General features: G+C 38.7%; 1 protein-coding gene across 4 annotated transcripts in view; it reads right to left on the bottom strand.

The window, feature by feature from the left end:
- Window positions 1-1,135: 1,135 nt before the first annotated feature.
- The window catches only part of LOC122677802 (flavin-containing monooxygenase 5-like), a 39,083-nt gene continuing 18,165 nt past the window's right edge, over window positions 1,136-22,053 (bottom strand). For 3 of the 4 annotated variants that reach the window (XM_043878064.1, XM_043878065.1, XM_043878066.1), the window contains exons 4-9: window positions 21,390-21,552; window positions 19,273-19,415; window positions 16,122-16,321; window positions 12,632-12,984; window positions 6,305-6,377; window positions 1,136-3,378 (exon numbers count right to left, since the gene is read on the bottom strand). In XM_043878064.1, coding sequence (XP_043733999.1) covers window positions 3,033-3,378; window positions 6,305-6,377; window positions 12,632-12,984; window positions 16,122-16,321; window positions 19,273-19,415; window positions 21,390-21,552 — 1,278 coding nt within the window. In that variant the 3' untranslated portion in view covers window positions 1,136-3,032. Of the gene's footprint in view, window positions 3,379-3,719; window positions 4,215-6,304; window positions 6,378-12,631; window positions 12,985-16,121; window positions 16,322-19,272; window positions 19,416-21,389; window positions 21,553-22,053 lie in introns of those variants that run through there. The other variant, XM_043878067.1, reaches the window with a different exon arrangement.

The raw sequence follows: 22,053 nt of genomic DNA, 5'->3' as shown, positions 1-22,053 counted from the left end.
GAATGCTAAGGGATGCTCAACCCATAGGCTTTTTCCATAGACTCCAACTTGGCACACACGGGAGGATCCTGAGATATACCAAATATGAACACCGAACCAGGCAAATCAAAATGATTGGCCGAAAGAAACTGAAGAAATGGCCCATAAAAGTAATTCAAATTGCCACGAAGGCACAACTCAGGGACTGTCTCTCTGTCTATGTATCTATCCACACATATGGTACTCTTTTGCTTCCTAATAAATACTTTTACTGGTTTCACTACTTTCTCTCTTTGTGGGAATTCTTTTCTGCAAAGCTGAAGAGCCAGGGCCTTGTCACTGACGACTGGCCTAGTGGCTAGGATTTGGTGCTTTCACCATCATGATCCAGCCTCAGTCTCTGGCTGGGAACCAAAACCCCACTTCAAGCTGCTGCAGGCCTAGGCCACTCGAGATCACTAGATTATTTATACTGTTATTCAGCTTTGGCCACTGGGACCATTTTCAGTTGGTTCCTGTGTCCCTATGACATACTCCCACCAGTTTGCTTTTTTTATTCATTTATTTTTATTAGTTGGAGGCTAATTACTTCACAACATTGCAGTGGGTTTTGTCATACATTGACATGAATCAGCCATGGAGTTACACGTATTTTCTGGTACTACAAGAAAGCTTTCTCTCTCTCTTTTTTTTTTTTTTTTTCCTATAATATAATTAGGAAAATGATATTACTTTTTAATATAATTACAAAATAAAGATGTGGTAAATTGATGAGTATTAATCAGTAACTGGGGCTTCCCAGATGACTCAGCAGTAAAGAATTCACCTGCAATCCAGGAGACACTGGAGATATGGATTTGATCCCTGGCTGGGAAGATCCCCTGGAGAAGGAAATGGCAACCCACTTCAGTATTCATGCCTGGGAAATCCCATGGACAGAGAAGCCTGGTGGGTTACAGTCCATAGGGCCAAAAGAGTCGGACATGACTTAGCAACTAAACAACAATGACAACAAAATCAGTAACTAGGGCTTTGTATCTTGAGTTTGTTTTGAGTTCACTTTCCTATTCACATCTGACTTTTAGCTTGGTTTACGATGATGGGCTTTTTTTTTGTAAACTTTCATATCATACATAAAGTGAGAGAGTCAATGAACTTAGAATTACATGCTTTTTATTTAAAGAGGAAAGTGGAGTATTTATTACTGATAACTAGGAATTATGTTGTCAAAGGACTATTAATTCAACAAACTTACACACTAAAAGAGGAAAATGTATATGTTAAAAGAAGGAAATGAAAAAGAAGTGGCTTTTCATTTACTCTTGCGCTAGAATAGTCTGCAGATTAGAAAATGCTAGGTCCATTTTAGAGAATTTACTGTATAGCAAAAGGAACTCTATTTAGTGCTCTGTGGTAACCTAAATGGGGAAGAAAATCCAAAAACAGAGGGGATATATGTATACATATAGCTGATTCCCTTTGCTGTACAGGAGAAACTAACAAAACATTGTAAAGCAACTACTCCAATTAAAAAAAAAAAATACTAGGTCCATTTTAATAGAAGATAAATCCCAAGTATCACAAGAATTATGGAAGGCAAAAGACCTTCTCATTCTCAAAAAGTTTTTCCACAGGCAAAATAGCAGGGAATTGTACAAATATTAATAGTTTTATGATTAAGAAGCAGTTGTAGTTCTCACATTTCTGGTTCTCTTATTTATATTGGGAAAGCAGATAATTTCTAATGTTGTTTCTTCAGCTGTTCAAACGTATTCTTTTGTTAAGTCATAGACAGCAATCCCAAAATGTATTACACAACAGCGTCTTTATGAACACACACTTGATGGGTACATCCAGTACCTTTCTTCATGAAATTCAGTTTGCCCAAAAGTTAACATTGAGTTAACTTCTCTGAGGCACAAGAACAGAGCAACACTACTATGGATGAGAAAACAGACTCAACAGCAGCTCTTGGACATAAACTGGAGTCCCTGATTTTCATTTCATTTGCTTTGTTTTTCATAACTTGCAATTTCTGACATAACTGTTAAAAGTAGAATACCCCCTATATTTAGTTATCATCAATTTTAATTTATTACATAACTGACCTCTTTGAATTACCTTGACTTTCTCTGTGTGGGAGGGTATGGAGGGGAGAAAGTAGGAGTTGGGGGTGGGGGGGAAATCCAGTCACATTTGTAGGTCATACTATAGCAGTTGATGGCTACTTATCACAGTTCCTAAGACAAAGTCTTGTGTCCTAATATGAGAACTGAGAGATCAAAAAGGACTGGACTGCTAATTTAAAATTCCAGTTTTTCCAGTCAGGTTGAGCCTGTTGGCAGCTGCTAGGTTGTTAGAACGATCCATGAGCCTAGATAGTTGAAGGTAGTTCTCAGTGAGAAAGTAGAAATGTGTTGCTTAGGGGAAAAGAAGAGAAATGACCAGCTATCAGATATACCAGTGAATAGATAGTGAAATAAAATGTTTAAGTATCTATATATCTTATCTTAGGTGTGTACAACAGTTATAAGACCATTTTTTTTCCTCTTATCTCTCAGGAAAAATGCATTTAGTTATATATTCAAAACAACAGAAGATTCAGCTTCTAGTAGAAAACCAAATACTGTCAGAAGCACAGTTACATGGAGTCACCCATTTCCTATGTAGATATTGGCTTATGTTCCCCACCACAATATTTGATAAACGACAGCACACATTTATTAAGCACCTGCCACATTCCAGGAATTCTGCTAAGGAGAAACAAAGATGACTAAAAGAGTATCTAAGCTCATGGTCCAGGAATGACTGGAAGGAAAATGTAGTGAGTCATAAGAGTAAGGGAAGTAAGTCAATACAAATGAAATGCTGAGATTTCACTGTAGGGAAAAGAGGAAAAAGAATGAATGCTTTGCAAAGAGAAAGAAAAGTAGATTTCTGGACAATAGGAAAGATCTCTTTTTGGACAATGAACATTGTTCAATCTTGTCAGGCTCCAAAGGCATCTGCAGATTCAGCTTTCCAAGAAAACTGGGACCATGACAATGGAACAGCTACAGATAGGTTATAATCATAGCAAAGAAAACAACAGCCAACATAAACTTGGCCATTGTTATTGTCGAAGTCTTGGAATTATCGGTTTCAACTATTCTTGTCATTAGTGGCTTCCTGATACGATCTTCTGTGGTGAGGATCACTTTTCGAGCTCTATCCCACTTTCCAGGACCCTGTAGACGATACTGGATTGGAGTACAGGGTCCCCAAAATAACTGGAACGCCAGTTTGGGGTCAGTGAAGGCCAGGGACAGCAGATTGGGCTTGACGCCCACCAGATCAGCAAGCTCATCCATGGTACTTATATAGTCTCCCTGAATGGTATGGCGTTGGCTTTCCACAAACCTGAAGCAGAGAAGACAGAAACCATGGCCTATTAACAATTCAATCAATCAGTGCTTTCTGAGTGTCTGCTATTGGCTCAATATTGGGATAGGAACTGTAGAAAACAGAGAAGAAAGCAAAGACCCTGTCTCTATCCTTAAGGACCTGATAATCTATTGGAGTAGACAGGTACACATGAAACAGAGAAGAATTTAAGACTTTGTTAAATCATGTGGTTTTAGGCTGATAAATAGAAATGTAGAGGAGGGTAGTTGAAACAGAGCTATGATAAGTTCTTGAAGGATATGGAAGAAATAGAAAAAGTAAGAACAAAGAGGAGAGCCTTACACGTCAAGGGAATGGCATAGTGAAGGAAGAAAGCAAGAATGAGGATAGAATGTGAGCACAGAATATTCGTGGGCACTACCTACAGTAGAGGAAGAATTTTGTAGAAAATAAGGGTGGATATATGGAAGCAAACATAGCAGATCGAGATACAGAGGACTCTGATGTTGTCAGAAAGAACCCACCACAAAAATTCTCAAGTTTAGGATCCTCCCTTACTTTATGAGGGAGGTGATGGTAGAGTCCAAAGGGCAGGACTTCCCAGGACCAACATTAATTTGGAATCCTGAAAGGAGGGGGAGGATGACTTATCCTACAAGTTTCCTCCAAATGGAACCAGATGGAATGATTACACCAAGTGCAGATTTGAAGAGCAAAATGGGCTTTGGGAGAGAAAATGTGGTAACAGTACAATACCTATGTGAAAAGTACATGCTAAGTCGCTTCAGTCGTGTCCGACTCTTTGCGACGCTACGGACTGTAGCCCGCCAGGCTCCTCTGTCCATGGGGTTCTCCAGGCAAGAATACTGGAGTGGGTTGCCCTGCCCTCCACCAGGGGATCTTCTCAACCCAGGAATTGAACCCACATCTCTTACATCTCCTGCATTGGCAGGTGGGTTCTTTACCACTAGTGCCATCTGGGAAGCCAGTGGGATTTAAGAGCTAACTGATGACTTTCTCTTTTTACTTTCTATAAAAAAAGAAAGAACAGTGGGGCAGAAAAAAATAAGAGAAAAGTCAAGTCAGGTTAACTGTGATTAGATGGGCTTACTAGAAATCCAAAAAGGACAGGAAAAGGAACTTCCCTGGCAGCCCAGTGGTTAAAACTCTGCACTTCCAATGCAGGGCAGTGGGGAGAGGAAAGGAGGGTATGGGGTCAATCCCTGGTCAGGGAACTAAGATCCCACATGCTGTACAGCGAAAAAAAATTTCTTTAAATAAAAATAGAAATGCCAAAAGAAACTATAAAAAACAGGGCAGGAAAAATGATAGAAAATAAATTTGAAATAGAACTGGTAAGATAGAATTCCTGAGGAACTGATAGATAGGCAAAGGAATTGATGAAATGGGACTAAAGTTTAGAATAGAAGAAGGTAAGCCAGGAAAGAATTTGAGAGTTTTCCCTTATGGGTGTTGTGTTAGCTCATGGGTTTACAGGCATGTAGTGGGTCAACAACTGTAGTATTCAGGGAGATGTCACAGAGATACACTAGTACCTGCTTTGTAGGATTGTTTCAAGAATTAAATAAGCTCATACATGTAAAACACTTAGTATTTGCACAAAGTTGACCCTCAGTAAAGGTTAAATATTATCCTTAGGCACTGCTCACAGTCGGAAGGTAAGTCAAAGGAAGGAAGGAGGAAAATTGAGATGGGGTAATAATAAATATATTTAAATAATATAATAAATATAATACCTGATGTAAATATAATTGATAATAAATACATACTAAATCATAAATATAATAAAATAGTTAAATAATATAATATTGTGACCCCATGGACTGTAGCCCACCAGGCTCCTCTGTCCGTGGAATTCTCCAGGCAAAAATCCTGGAGTGGGTAGCCATTCCCTTCTCCAGGGGGTCTTTCCAACCCAGGGATGGAACTCAAGTCTCCTGTACTGCAGGAAGATTATTCACCATCTGAGCCACCTAGGAAGCCCAATAATAAATATAATTAATAATGAAAATTATAAATAGTGCCAGGGAAAGAAAGCACTCCAAGCAGGAAGAGGTGTTAAAAAGCACCAGACAGTAGTGAAAGAAAAATTAAGTTGTTCATAGATAACTCTTAGGAGAGCAATTGCAGGAATAAGGATGGAAGTTACAACAGAAGGAGAAAAGGTGCCAATTGAAGGCATGTAATACAGAATGTTTATACTGCTGAAGCTTGGCAGTGAAAGGAAGGAGGAAAACAGGGGGGCACCTAGAAAGGGTATCAGGGTTAAATAAAACCTTTCTCTTCCTCCCAGAAGGGAGAGTTACACTGGTATAATCACATAACTGAAGAAAACCATGTCTTTGGGCATGGGGTGATTGTGCCTCTGACTTTTAGGACTTGATCAACATCAACTTTGTTCAAGTAAAAATCACCCAGTGAATAAGTTTAAGTTCTGAAACTCAGATTGCTAAATAAGCACTGAGCACCACCTTCCCAGATCATATAGACTGTTCATACCAAGAGCGACTGTGGCCTCAGTATGCTGTCACAGGCCAGCCAGCAAATGACCTCTGCAGATCTGCAAGTCTACCTACAGATTTCTAATTTGACCGTATCTACCTCTCATTAATTCATCGCTGCCCCTCCTTTCTCTGGCAGCCAGTGATTCTTGCCAAAATAACATACCTGGTTTTCTCTCCATGTGCTTTTTACTACTTGACTTTTCTTTTAGGCCCTACACGTAGGATTTTCTTCAGCTCTTCTCTCCTTTCCCATCCATACTCAAGTCATTTGGTGGTATTTCTCTATTCTGTTGTCACAGACTATTATTTCCTTTCCTTCAAAATATCTAAATCCTTAAATGAACACAAGGAAAATAAATATAGTACAACATTGCCCTTCTTAAGAATTGAGTGGGAAAAATTGGGAGAATTCTTACTGTTTTGCCATAGCCTCTTGAACCTTAGCTATTTCTGTCATCATTTCACCTTTGGGGGGCAATGTCTTTAACCCTAAAGAGAAAAAAAATAAAAAATTTAAGTGTAAAATGACCTCAGTATGAATAATAATCCTATTAACAATTACCATGCTCTGGAGAATTGGAAGGAATACAGGCTAGTTTTCTGTACCAAGGAAGTTACACATTCAGTTGATCACCTTACCCTTCCACCACCAGAATATAATCATATTAACTTTGGTAGCTTACTCTTTCCCACTTTGTCTTTGGAAGAAATTTCTCCTAATCTGCTTTCCAACCAATATCTGCCTCCTCCCTAAAATAGTCTTTCAAATGGGAAATGAGATATGGACATGAGAAAATGATAAAAAACTATATGAAAAAGTAGGCTCAAAGTAAAAGGGTGGGAGGATGATGGGAAACACATCTGTACTTGGACTCAATCACAAAGGGGCTTTATACCACAGAGAGAAGGAAGTAAAAATAAACTGTCAATCTGTTTTATGCCTTAAGTCCCTTGGGAAATAAACCTTACCTTATAAACTTTTTTATTTGGTGAGAGTGAGGGGTAAGGTCAAAGGCAACTCATAATACCCAGTCTTAACAAATAAATTTATGCACCAATGCACAGAGTTCCAGTAGCAGGCATTTAACACCAACACCAAGGACATGGCTAGACAAAGGTAAGAAAGCACTAACATGGAAACTCTCAATTTCAATGATTAGCTTTATGCCCAGAACTTATAGGTACTATGCCATATAGAAAATTTGAGCCAACTCTAAAGGTACTCAGACCTTATGCCTTTGCTTCTGCTGTTTTCTCTGTCTTTTTTTGCCTTCCCCTTTATTCCTTATTTGTGGAGAAAAAGCCTGTTCATTTCCTCCCTTGGCTGTATCCAACTCTAAACCCAACTCTAAAGTGAAGCCCAGCGTGCTACAGGCCATGGGGTTGCAAAGAGTCAGACGCGACTTAGGGACTGAACAACAACTGTAGAGTTCAGAAAACCACCAAAGCTGAACTTGCATTCATTGAATAGAGATTTATTGGCTGCCTCCCATGTGCTAGGCATTGGTCTAGTCTTGGAAGACAAAGGCAAATAAACTTGATTCTTTCATTTAAAGAACTTTCAGGGGACTTCCCTGGTGGTCTAGTGGTTCAGAATCTGTCTGCCAATGCAGGGGATGTGGGTTCAATCCCTGGTTAGGGAACTCAGAACCCACATGCGGCAGAGCAGCTAAGCCCTCGCACCACAACTAGAGAAGCCTGTGCCCTGCAAGGAGGACCCAAGGCAGCCAGAAAAACAAAGAGCTATGTTTGCTCTTAGTGGGTTAAGCCAGCTAGAAGATCTAGAAGATGATAGGATCTAGAAGATGAGAGGATATATGGTAAAAGTAGTGAAAGAGGGGCCTGAAAAACCAGCATGTGAAGTAACTTGTGAAGGAACTTGAATGCCATGCTATGACATAATGCCTCCTTGTGATCCAGAGAATTGTTTCACTTCATATGGTTTGCAAAGGAAGAAAGTTACTAAATGAAAGTGCAATTCTTGTAAGGTCTCTTGAGAGGTTACAAAAGAGACAAAGATAAAAGAAAACTAGATTTTGGTCAAGGCAAGCAAGCAGACTCAGTGTTCCAGAAAAGGGTGTACTATTTCCTTAACAAGAGAATAGTAATTCTAGAGAACAGAGGAAGAAAGGAAATGGGACTTGTTAGGAAAGAACACGTCAGGCAAGAAGACAGGCTGAGCCGGGCATGTGTGAAACTAGCTGATTCTAAAGGCGTAAAGTCAGCACAGTGAGGGTATAACTCAGAGATGAGAAAGGCAAGAATTTGGTATGTAGAGTGTAAGGGTATGAGTATTAGAAAAAACTCAGGGTTCCTTTTGGAAGTTTGATAAATTTATAGGGATTCTCTGATGATTCTTTCTTCCAGTGTTGAAAGCTGGAGGACTTAGCACTAAACTCTGCTAGCATAGATAACTGGGCTTTTTATACTATTCCCCTAAAATCCCTTAATCCCACAGCCATAATGCAGAATCTTCCAAATGCTTTTTCCCTAATCCTCTCAATAGTTCACTGATTCTGGAAGAGTCTCAGTTGTTTGTTCAAAGTATACTAAGGTGCTGTGGCCTATTTTAATGCAACTTTTTCCTCTTACTTAATTGACCCACGTAAAAGACCCACTTAATATGACTGGAATTAGCCAACTTAATGGGTTACTTGCATTGGATTGCTGGTCCAGCGCTCAAGGAATACAAATCTACTGGATAGAATTAAAGAATTAAGAAATGAAAGAACTCTGGGAGTCCCTGGGAGTCCCTGTGGTTAGGACTCCATGCTTCCAATGCAGGGGGCATGCGTTTGATCCCTGGTTGGGGAACTATGATCCTATGTGCCCCATGGTGTGGCCAAAAAATTAAGAGAAAAAGAAGAAAAATGAAAGATCTTAGGGGAAATCTGGAAAAGCTTTTTTTTTGCTAATCTTTTTTAAATTTTTATTTATTTTAATTAGAGTCTAATTACTTCACAATATTGTGGTGGTTTTTGCCATACATTGTCATGAATCAGCCATGGGTGTACATGTGTCCCACCATCCTGAACCGCGCTCCCACCTCCCTCCCACCCCATCCCTCTGGTTTGTCCCAGGCCACCAGCTTTGAGTGCCCTGCTTCATGCATCAAACTTGCACTGGTCATCTATTTTACATATGGTAATATACATTTTCAATGCTCTTCTCTCATATCGTCCCACCCTTTCCTTCTCCCACATAGGCCAAAAGCCTGTTCTTTACATCTATGTCTCATTTACTGTCTTGCATATAGGGTCATCTTTACTGTCTTTCTAAATTCCACATATATGCGATAATATACTATATTGGTGTTTCTCTTTCTGGCTTACTTCACTCTGTATAATAGGCTCCAGTTTCATCACCTCATCAGAACTGACTCAAATGTATTCTTTTTAATAGCTGAGTAACATTTGACTGTGTATATGCACCACAACTTCCTTATCCATTCTTCTACCAATGGACATCTAGGTTGCTTCCATGTCCTGGCTATTGTAAACAGTGCTGCAATGAACACTGGGGTACATGTGTCTCTTTCAATTCTGGTTTCCTCAGTGTGTATGCCCAGCAGTGGGATTGCTAGGTCATATGGCAGTTCTATTTCCAGTTTTTTAAGGAATCTCTACACTGTTCTCCAGAGTGGCTGTACTAGTTTTCACTCCCATCTATCACCATTGTTTCTTTTTCTCTACTACCATGAGGTCTTCACCAGGGAAGAAGCTGTAATTTTTATAAGAACTCTGAAACAGTTCAGTTTAGTCACTCAGTCGTGTCCGATCTTTGTGACCCAATGAATTGCAGCATGCCAGGCTCCCCTGTCCATCACCAACTCCCGAAGCTTACTCAAACTCATGTCTGTTGAGTCAGTGATGCCATCCAACCACCTCATCCTCTGTTATCCCCTTCTCCTCCTGTCTTCAATCTTTCCCAACATCAGGCTGTTTTCCAGTGAGTCATTTCTTCACATCAGGTGGCCAAAGTATCGGAACTTCAGCTTCAGCATCAGTCCTTCCAACGAATATTCAGGACTGATTTCCCTTAGGATGGACTGGTTGGATCTCCTTGCAGTCCAAAAGACTCTCAAGAGTCTTCTCCAACACCACAGTTAAAAAGCAACAAGTCTTCAGCACTCAGCCTTCTTTATGGTCTCTCCCAGCCATACATGACTACTGGAAAAACAATAGCTTTGACTAGATGGACCTTTGTCAGCAAAGGAACGTCTCTGCTTTTTAATATGCTGTCTAGGTTTGTCATACCTTTTCTTCCAAAGAGCAAGCGTCTTTTAATTTCATGGCTGCAATCACCATCTGCAGTGATTTTGGAGCCCAAGAAAATAAAGTTTGTCACTGTTTCCATTGTTTCCCCATCTATTTGCCATGAAGGGAAGGGACTGGATGCCATGATCTCAGTTTTTTGAACGTTGAGTTTTAAGCCACCTTTCCCACTCTCCTCTTTCACTTTCATCAAGAGGCTCCTTAGTTTCTCTTCACTTTCTGCCATTGGGGCAGTGTCATCTGCATATCTGAGGTTACTGATATTTCTCCCGGCAATCTTGATTCCAGCTTGTGCTTCATCCAGCCTGGCATTTTGCATGATGTACTCTGCATATAAGTTAAATAAGCAGGATGACAATATACAGCCTTGATATACTCCTTTCCCAATTTGGAACCAGTCCGTTGTTCCATGTCTGGTTCTCACAGTTGCTTCTTGACCTGCCTACAGATTTCTCAGGAGGCAGGTAAGGTGGTCTGGTATTCCCATCTCTTTAAGAATTTTCCACAGTTTGTTGTGATCCACACAGTCAAAGGGGCTTCCCTGGTGGCTCAGCTGGTAAAGAATCCGCCTGCAATGCAGGAGAGCTTGCTTCAATCCCTGGGTTAGGAAGATCCCCTGGAGAAGGAAAAGGCTACCCACTCCAGTGTTCTGGCCTGGAGAATTCCATAGGGTCGCAAAGAGTCAGACATGACTGAGAAACGTTCACTTTTCACACAGTCAAAGGCGTTTGCATAGTCAATAAAGCAGAAGTATATGTTTTTCTGGAATTCTCTTGCTCTTTCTGTGATCTGACAGATGTTGGCAATTTGATCTCTGGTTTCTCTGCCTTTTTTAAATCTAGCTTGTATATCTGGAATTTCTTGGTTCACACAAAGTTAAAGCCTAGCTTGAAGGATTTTGAGCATTACCTTGCTAGCATGTGAAATGAGTGCAATTTTGTGGCAGTTTGAACAATCTTTGGCATTGCTCTTCTTTGGAATTGGAATGAAAACTGAACTTTTCCAGTCCTGTGGCCACTGCTGAGTTTTCCAAATTTGCTGGCATATTGAGTGCACAGCACTTTCAAGCATCATCTTTTAGGATTTCAAATAGCTCAGCTGGAATTCCATCACCTCTACTACCCTTGTTTGTAGTGATGCTTCCTAAGGCCCACTTGACTTAACACCCCAGGATGTCTGGTTCTAGGTGAGTGATCACACCATCATGGTTGTCTAGGTCATTAAGATCTTTTTTGTATAGTTTTTCTGTGTATTCTTGCCACTTCTTAATATCTTCTGCTTCTGTTAGTTCCATAATGTTTCTGTCCTTTATTATGCCCATTTTTGCATGAAATGTGCCTTTGGTATCTCTAATCTTCTTGAAGAGATCTCTAGTCTTTCCCACTCTATTATTTTCCTCTCTCTCTTTGCATTGTTCACTTAGGATGGCTTTCTTATCTCTCCTTGCTATTCTTTGGAACTCTGCATACAGATGGGTATATCTTTCCTTTTCTCCTTTGCCTTTCACTTCTCTTCTTTTCTCAGCTCTTTTTAGGGCTTCCTGAGACAACCATTTCACCTTTTTGCATTTCTTTTACTTAGGGATGGTTTTGATCACTGCTTCCTATAACAATGTTATGAACCTTCATCCATAGTTCTTCAGGTACTCTGTCTATTAGATCTGATCCCTGATTCTATATGTCAGCTCCTTTTTAGTACCTCAAATGGCACATTTTCAAATCCCTTAACCATTCTTATCTCTCTCCTTTTAATGTACTCCAGTTTCACTTTTAAAATATCTTTAGGTGTGGTCTGACCAGTTTAGAGAAGAATGTTGTAAATTCCAGGGTATTATAGTTTTTTAATGATGTCAGGTATAATTAAGTCTTTTAGAAGCCACATTATTCTGCTAATTCATACTGAACCTACTACCCCAAACCCCAAAGTTTTTCTCATGGTCTCGTAGCCAAAACTTTCTGAAAAAGGGAATATAAAGGGGGAAAATTGAGCATTTGAGTGGCTGAATCTTCTATATTCTGGACTAGTCTTTACCTGGTCTTAATTTTTTGCTGAAATCAAGTCACACACTTCTATATTTGACTTTCTCTAACTATAATAGAAGAATATTGCTTCACAAATATGTATCAGTTTTCTAACATCTAGAAGAGTGGATTTTAATCTGGAGTGCACATTGTAATCACCTGGGGAACATTGTCTCAATGATTTTATATCAGCTCCATCTCAGACTTATTAACTAAATACCACCAGCAAAACATGCCTATTTTGGGAAATTTTCCCAGGAGATTTTGCTATAGGTCCATGGTTATAAATTACTACTTTATATTCCCTCAAAAATTAATTTTTGAGCACTAACTTTGTGCCAGGCACTGTTATAATCATACATACTATCTGACTATTTACAAGCAACAACATAAACATAATTAAATATACTGCTAAGTAATTAGGTAATCATCTTACATGGTCACTTACCTTTAAATACTTGAGTGGCCCAGCGTCCTTGGAGCTCTGAAATGGGCATAATGGCACCCAAGGGCTGGATCAAGCCTATGATTGCAAGAGTTGGCTTTTCAAGGTCAGGAGGGAAGACCTTTTTATACAGGGATACCTTGTTTTTGACTACTTTGACAGAATCTTCAAGAAAAGGAAATGCAAAGCTATAGCCTGTAGCAAAGATAACAGCATCAATGTCATCCTCCCTGGAGCCGTCCTCAAATATGGCTGCTGTCTCTGTGAATTCCTTCACATTTGTTTTCACCTTCACAAAGCCAGAAATTATACGGTTTGGCAGGTCATCATTTACTGTTGGATGCTGACTGAACACTCTGTGAATGATGATAAAGAAGGAGAAACGAGAGAGATCATGAGAGAGAGAGAGAGAAATCATTACCATGTAAATAAAATTCTGCTTTGATTGAGGTGGTTAATCAATATGCCAATAGTTTCCCTTTATTCATGAAATTTGGGAAGGGTCTAATATATACCAGCTTGATAAAGATAAGGATGATCTCAGAGTAGATGTTGGACTGTGGGAGGCATTGAAAGGGAAGATATTGGAGAAGTAAGGGAATAATGGTCTTATTTGAAAAGTACATGTATGGTTTCTCAAGGAATAATAATGCTCTTGGTGATATAATAAGGCCAGAGTCTAGTGGTTTCTATCCATATGTCAGAAAGTCTGCAGAACTGTATTATCAGCATCCTATTGAGTCTCATTTTAGTTTCAAAGAACCAGAAGGTAGACCTGAACCATCATTTTCCAAACTGTATAATGAACTACATGTGTATAGTAATCTACAGTTATAAACTGATTTTACATACATGAATGTAAACCTAATGAAGGAGACAGGCCAGTCATCACTATCCAGGTTTTATAGATGAGGAAACTGAGGACTAAAGAAGTTAAGTGACTTGCCTAAGGTCCCGCAGCCTAGGACTTTAGGATTTATATCAATACGGTTTTTGATGAACTCCCTTGAGATCCTCTGGCTATGGTAAGTAGTGTTTCCCAGAAATAGCATAGGATAAGGTGACAAAAAAATAATACAGGTTTGCAGAGTTTGGACCTTTCTAAAAACAGTCTGAATCCTTGGATACTGTGTTAACAGGCTCTGAGAATCCTCAGCCTGTCATGTTCAGACAGAGCTGGCCTCTTCTCAGGAACTGGGCTGTTTAAACAGTATTACTGGCTTGCTGCATTTAGTAATTCTTTGACTCAAACCTTTAGGTTTGTGATTCTGTTCTCATTCTAACCTTACCATTTCATCTTTCTCTCCAAACTCACTCCTTTTCACTAACAGTACCACAATTCCACACTGTTGCCCAAATCACAGAACTATGAGTCTTACGTCTGGTCACCAAGGCCACCCTTTCTCCTTTAGACATCTTCAGAATAGTTTTACTCATTCTCTGTTTCACCCGGACTGTGAGAGTTGTCTTCAGGGTCTCCTGCTCCATCCCCCTTCAATCTGTGTTCTACATTATTTTTGGAGTGATTGTTCAAAAATGTATTTATTATTATGTCACTCACTTGCTTAAAACCTTTCGATGATGGCTCTGGACTGTCTTCATTCTAAACTTTTTATTTTATTTATCTCCAGCAAACCTGGACATGTACCCAGGCACTGTTCTATCTCTGCCTAATAGTCTAGCCTAACCAAACTAAGTGCAGGTCTTACAGGATAATGTATTTCTTGCTATTCTAAGACCTTGTACTTATAATTAGAATGCTACTTCCTTACCCTATTTGTTTGACTATCTCCTCTGTTATTTCATAAAGGCTCAGTTTATTTTTGTGATTCCCAAAGTTTTGGATGCTACAGTTTCCATAATTGGGTCAAATAAATGGCTGAAAGTTTGTTGGGAAACACACTCTCCAAGTATCATCCCACTGATTAATTTCAAAGAAAAAAAAAATCTTTACAGAAGAGAAACCTGGTAGCTACTACCAAATCCATGTGATCAAATTTAACATCATTAATATGCAATAACCTGTGGTTGTTTGGTTCCTGATGTGATCCACCAAGAAGGCACAACATAACCTATGAGTATTTGCACCAGAACCATTTAATCTAAATATAATAGAGGAAGAACAACTATGAAAGTCCAACTTTAGAGAGTTGCTGCAAAACAAATGGCTTCAATTCTTAAAAAAAAAAAAAAAAATCCATGTTAAAAGAAGAGAATTATTTCAGGTTGAGAGAGATTAAAGAGATATGACAGCTGAATGCAATGGTGTAATACCTGACAGAATCCTAGATTTTAAAAATAAAAAAGCTACAAAGAATTCCCTGGTGGTCCAGTGGTTGGGACTCTGCACTTTAAGCCATGCAGTGTGGCCAAAAAACAAAAAGCTACAAATATCATTGAAACAATTTGGGAAATTTGAATATGCAATATATTATCAATAGATAATGGTACTTTATTAATGTTCAGTTTGCTAAACATAACATATTATGTTTATGTAAAAGAATGCCCTTTTTCTTAGGCAATGTATGCTAAAGAATGTACGGTAAAGTGTCTTATTGACTACAAGTAGTTACTCTCAGACAGTTCAGGTAAAAAAATGTATGAATGCATGCATGTATACATAGATACTATATATGTATGGATCTGTATACCTCCAGAAAGAGAGAGAAAGGAAATATAGTGAACTGTTAATAATAGGTCAGTCTAAATGAAGGGTATATGGGTGTTCATTATACTTACTATTTTACAGCAAGTAAATCTATACATTAAAGAAATTAAAAGTTGGAGGGAGTAAAAAGCATTTAAAATCACCCTCTGGAAATGCCGTCACAGTCCACTTCTGTGTGAAGACCTGTCCTTCACTATCTCCATGCATTTCTCTTATCATATCATATTCTACCACCTGTCTTCTTGTTAGAGTATTTAAAGAACTAGCCATTTCTCATTTATTACTTATGTGATCTTGGGCAAGTTAGTTTCTCCATGTAAATTTTTATATTTGCAAAATGGAGATCAAAATAGTACCAACCTATAGGGCTACTGTGAGGACTAAATGAGATCGTGCGTGTAACACATTTAGCACCGTGTTTGTCTTATATTAAGTCTTCAAAAAGGTAAGATGTTAGTATTACTATTAGGCCTTGAGTCTCAGTATTCTCAAGCCAGTTTAATGCTTGGCTCAGATGCTCAGTTGTTTGTTGGATGAATGAAGGATGAACTGCCCTCTACTACCATTTTATTGTTGCTGTTGGGCACCATGTAAAAAGAACTTGTACCTTGGAGAATGATAAAATGGTTAATGCCAAGGAGAATTCTAGATGGAAAATTACAGACCAGTAGATCTTGGACTTCTGTGGGGGCAAGGTAGAAATCTGATTTCTGACTCTGCATCTGCTTCATGTACAGGTAGAGGCAAGCTCTACTGTTAGCCTGTGGGCACAGCCCTTATACTTTGCCTTGGCCATGACTGCCAACTCCAAGCCTTGGAACATACCTGTGTTTAGGCTTCAGGCCAAACATTTCATGATTAAATCTTTGGTTAATCTTTTTTTCCAAATATCTATTTGCTGCTGATTCACCAACAATCTTCTTCAGCAAAAGATTAAATCGAGATGAGAAAACTGTATCAAAAGGATATCCATAGTCCCCTACACGATTGAGGATCCAAGCCCCTCTTCTGGTGCTGAGGAAAACCTGAGGGATGGCGAAAAAATAATTTTTGCTTTTGCCATTCTCTGAAGAAATGGGAGCCCATTTTTTTCAAGATGAAGTTCAAATTCATTAATCTAGCTTTTTATTCCCTGCCCATCTCTTTATTTATTTAAATTTCCTGCCATTTTCTTCTCAAACACTAAGCTTACAATTAAATTGGTATATTCACTGGACAAGAATATATCTTGCTGTAAACTACCACTGCATTTCTGTTTAATGTCATTATGCCTCCCTGAAAGGCCCCCTATTCCCTAACTTCTCCAAAGCTTACTCCTTTTTAAGATCCAGAATCAAGTCTCCCTCCTCCACAAGATACCACTGATCATTCTGGCTGATAATTTTCTCTCCATTTTCTGAACTTCTCTAGCACTTATCACCTGTCCATCTCATTTAAAATCAGGGAACAGTAAAGCTGACAGCAAGTGGATGTCATTTAATCTAAAACCTTCAATCTTTTCTTGGCCTTTGACGTTGTTTGCATTATTACAAAAAACATCAATTATACTGATATTTAACATTGTATATTCTGATTTTTGTCTTTCCGAATGTATTTTCTCCAAGGTGGAAGGTATAGCAGATACATATTTTAGCTCCCAGCATATCATCATCACCACTTCCATTTATTGAGAATTATAACCCGTTAGTCACTGTACTAGGTTCTTTATCTGTATTTTTATTTGATCAATAAATAAATACCTCTTGAGGTAGGTAATGTTATGTCCATTTGATGGATGAGAAACATGGAGAAGATGAATAATTTGCCTGAACTCATATAGCTATTAAGTGGTAGAGCTGAATTTCTAACCTAAGTCTTACCTACGCCAAAGCTTGTGCTTAAGAAATGTTTCAGTTATTTAAGGGAAAAACTGAAAATTGCAAGTAGAACAACAGGGAGCTGGTCACTCTTTCTGTGTCATCTGCTGGCTCAAGTCCACATTCAGAGCTAATAGAAGTTTGGTATTCAGCTACTTGGCAAAAGCATCACTTTGTCTATGTTATAACACTCTCTAGAGATAGTTCCCAGGGTTGTAAGCTATTTAAGTACATTGTTTTGGGGCTTTTCTTGTTTTTTTTTTTTTTTTTTTGGCCATGCCATGCAGCAAGTGGGATCTTAGTTCCCCAACCAGGGACTGAACCCATACCCTCTGCAGTGGAGTCTTAACCACTGTACTGCCAGGGAAGTGCTTGTTTTATGGTCTTTTGTTTAAGTCCTCCTGTTAAAAGGTGACCTGTCTACAGAGGGATGATCATATACTTCATACGTGTATTCTCACCAACGGTGACCTTAAGCATGATCATAATTAAGCACGTTTATATGTCACAGTTGAAGGAGCATGCATGGTCTTAGGAATCAAATGATTTTGTGTGCAGTCTATATAACTTTTAAAGTACAGGTTATAAGTAATGTAAATGCTCAGAGCTTCAGTTTAAAAGTTCTCAACCAATACATTATAAAGCAATTATCCTCCATTTAAAAAAATAGTAAAATGTTCTCTATGTATAAAATAGTGACAGTAATACATATGTCACAAACCTTTATCAGAAACATAACCACCTTACCTCCACCCACTCTTGCTGCCTTGTTCTTTGGCAATTTATGGTTCTTCAGTGCTTGTAAGGCCAAGCTTCTCTATAGCTGACAATTTAACAAGCCAATGGTATTAAAGAAAGCTCATGCCTTGGGTCCCTTCCATATACTTTGAACATTCTTTTATCACAACACCCACATACATTTTTACCCTTTATTATTTATATACCTGTTTCCTAATAAATGCTTATTGAACTAATTCATGGAGTAACATATAAAATCAATTTTGTGGTGATAGATGGGGATAAACTTGAGAAATGTTATTGAATGGAGTTTCTAGGTAAAGGTCATTTAACAAAGTTGTGGCATTAAACTTCTATTGAACACATGCACACCCATGGAGGATTCAAGTCAATGTATGGCAAAACTAATACAATATTGTAAAGTAAAATAAATAAACAAATACATTTAAAAAAAAAAAAGGAAAAAAAAATTTTTAATTAAAAAAAAACTTTAAAAGCTTATCTTTTTTAAATAAATAAATAAAAATAATTTAAAATGTATGTTTAAAAAATAAATAAATAAAATGTATGTTTAATTAAAGTTACTGAAGAACAACCAGGCATATAACTATGCCAAAAAAGTTATGATTCCATAAAGACATGAATCTTTATGATTCCATAAAGACAATGATGTCTTTTTCTAGGAATTTATAATGAAGATACTTTCTTCCCAGTTCAAAATCTATGATACAAAAAAAAAAAAAGAAAGAAAACCCTCAAGGACATAGAAATGGCTTTACAGTGGATGTTATTCTATGTTAACTAATTGTACACAGAAGCTGGGGAGAGCTGCTTGCATGTGCTATCATATGGATGCTTTTCATACTGATGTCCATGTTGTCTTTAGAGGATTAGACTGCTTTTTTTTTTTTTTTTTTTTCATTTGGGGAGTGAAGAAGAGCAAAGGGGGAAATTCCCCTACCAGCCTATGAGTGAAAAGTTTTCAATGACCCAGTACACTTTCCTTCAAAATAAGAGCTTAGCACTTATGCTGGCCAACAGGTGGTCCACACTGTGGATGCCGCATTCCAACAAGCTCTCCCAGCAATCACTTGGTCTTACAAAGCCAGAGGCACACTCCGAAGAAACAGCTGAGTGAGATTATGGGCACAGTCCTTGGCCATGTCTGAATTCCTTAGAGGGAGGCCAGATGAATGATGGAAATCGTAACTTGTAACCTGGCTCAGTCACATCATCAATCATGATGTTGCCAATTGAGGCAACACAACCAATCCCGACATTTGCCATTGGCACTGATGGGCTGTGTGCAGGTATATATACTCTGTTGGGTCCACCTGCAGCTTCCTTGGTGAAGCAAAGTAAATAATTTTACTAATTCAAACCTGTTTGGCCCTGTGGCTAATTTCCACTGCCAGGTCCCCTCCAGAATTCCCAATGCCAATTACAATGACTCTCTTTCCAGTGAAACTCTCTGGATCCTTATAATCTCGACTATGGAAGTATTGTCCTTTGAACTTCTCAATTCCTACAAGAGAAGGAAAAATAATTACTGGGTAATGGTTTATCTGATTTACTTGTTAAATCATTCAATTGTTTTTGCAGTGTGTAGAGTTTTTGCATATATTCTCCATGTGTTCTCCTTTTATTCAAGTGCACTGTCACCTTTTTGAATATTTTTGCATGTTTCTTTTCCCATAGCCCCAGAGTCAAACCTTGTGATTTCCTTATCATAAGTAGTCTGCTTAATTCAGGATCTGTTTGTATTTTGGACTTGTGGACTCACAAATCCAAACTACTTCAGAAAACCTCCATTCTCTTTGGTCTTTTCATTTTCTTCTTTTTTTTGTAGTTGACTTATATCAGTTCCAGATGTACAACACAGTAACTTGATACTTTATAGATTATGCAACATTCAAACTTATTACAATATTATAGTGGCTTAGATGCTCAGTTGTGTCAGACTCCTTGTGACCCTCCAGACTGCAGCCTACCAGGCCCCTCTGTCCATGGGATTCTCTTGGCAACAACACTGGAGTGGGTTGCCATTTCTTTCTCTAACAATATTATAGTATTTTGACTACATTCTCTGTGCTGTATATTATATTCCTTGTGACTTATTTTATAATTAGTAGTTTGTATTTCTTAATCCCCTTTGCCTGTTTTGCCCACCCCACCCTCTCTTCGTCTTCTGTAAATACCTACTTCCATTTCAATTGTAGTATATATGTTTTTTATATACTCTAGAGTCTACATAGAATCCATGTGCAATGCAGGAAGACCTGGGTTCAATCCCTAGGTTGGGAAGATCCTCTGGAGGAGGAAATGGCAACCCACTCCAGTGGTAACACAAAGAGCTGAAAACTAAGCAACTGAGCACATACATAGTATTTTTTTCCCCTCAAAATGAAAATCCAGACCAAAGACTGTAATTTAACCCTTTCTTTAAGCTTTGTTTTCTTGCTTATAAACTCAATATTTCTGTTTGTTTCCTCCATTGCTAAAAAAAAAAAAGTCTTCATTCAGGATAAAGAGATGTGGTACATTTATACAATGAAATATTACTCAGCCATGAAAAAGAATGAAATAATCATTTGCAGCAACATGGATGCCCGTAAAGGTTGTCAAACTGATTGAAGTAAGTCAGAGAAAGACAAATATCATATGGTATCTCTTACATGTGGAGTCTAAAAAATTTGCACAGATGAACTTATTTATAAAACAGAGAGTTATAGAAAACAAACTTACGGTTACCAGTGAGGAAAAGTGGGGGAGGGATAAACTGAGACACAGGGACTGGCATATGCACACTACTGTATGTAAAATAGATAACTAATAAGGGATCTCTGGTGGCTCAGTGGTAAAGAATTCACCTGCCAGTGCAGGAAACACGGGCTCAATTCCTTGGTTGAGAAGATGCCTTGGAGAAGGAAGCGGCAACTGACTTCAGTATTCTTGCCTGAGAAATCCCATGGATAAACGATCCTGGTGGGCTATAGTCTATGGGGTCGCAAAAGAGTCTGACACAACTTGACAACTAAACAGCAATAACAAGGACCTGCTGTATAGCCCAGGGAACTCTTTTCAATACTCTGTAATGACCTGTGTGGCAAAAGAATCTAAAAAAGAGTGGATATATGATTCACTTTGCTATATAGCAGAAAATTCTCAAAACACAATATTTAAATCAACTATACACCAATAACATTTTTTTAAAAGCCCTCATTCAATCTAATGCAGATCAACTCTTTTTATCCTTAGAAAAACTATAATCATTGTGAAACTAAATATAAAGCCTTCTAATGTTCCTCTAGTCCTCCATGTTACTGTTATCTCTACCTCCCATATATTATTAATACAAGTTACCGCAACAGTTTTCAGGAGAATATGCAGAATTAGGATAAGCCTTATTTCATCCCAAGGTAGGAATCACTCAGACCATTCTTTAGGGACCAGGTCACAGGCATGGTTCAAGGGTCTTCCTGCTTAGTAGGCTACTTACCAGGGAAGCTTTCCAAGGGTAAGTGAGCATAGGTGTGATGGCCAGTGCAAACCATAACTGCATCGAAGACATGCGTCTCCTTTTTCCCTTCAGATTCCGTGACCACCTCCCACTGGCCTGAAGTGGGGAAATCAGGCTGCTTCTTCACACTGCACACAGTGGTCTAAGAAGAAAAGGGGTCGCCACAGGGGACTGAAGCCACAGCCTATGCAGTGGTCATCTTCCCTGACAGGTCTGTCTTTGCAGGGGGTTACACATAGGGCAGATAGCACATATGAGGGCTAAGGCAGGGATATTTGATTTTCATACTCTACAAATAAGAACTTTTTCTGTTTGGGGCTACGGTCAGAGTGAGAAAACTTTCACGAGGCAAGCTAAATAAAACAGAGTTGGCAGACTAATGTTGCACTATCCTCTCCTTCTAGAAGAGTACAAATGACTACTTTTCTTGGGCCATGCCTCAATTGGTAAAGATTCGGACTGCAATGCAGGAGACCAGGGTTCGATCCCGGGGTCGGAAAGAATCCCCTGGAGAAGGAAATGGCAACGAACTCCAGTCTTCTTTCCTGGGAAAATCCCATGGACAGAGGAGCCTGGCAGGCTACAGTCCATGGGGTCACAAGAGTAGGACACAACTTAGCAACTAAACTATCACAACCACCAC

This window comes from Cervus elaphus, chromosome 20, assembly GCF_910594005.1.
Source record: "Cervus elaphus chromosome 20, mCerEla1.1, whole genome shotgun sequence".
Classification (NCBI taxonomy): domain Eukaryota; kingdom Metazoa; phylum Chordata; class Mammalia; order Artiodactyla; family Cervidae; genus Cervus; species Cervus elaphus.
The sequence above is the reverse complement of the archived record's forward strand: the minus strand, read 5'-3'. Positions and strand labels throughout refer to the sequence as shown.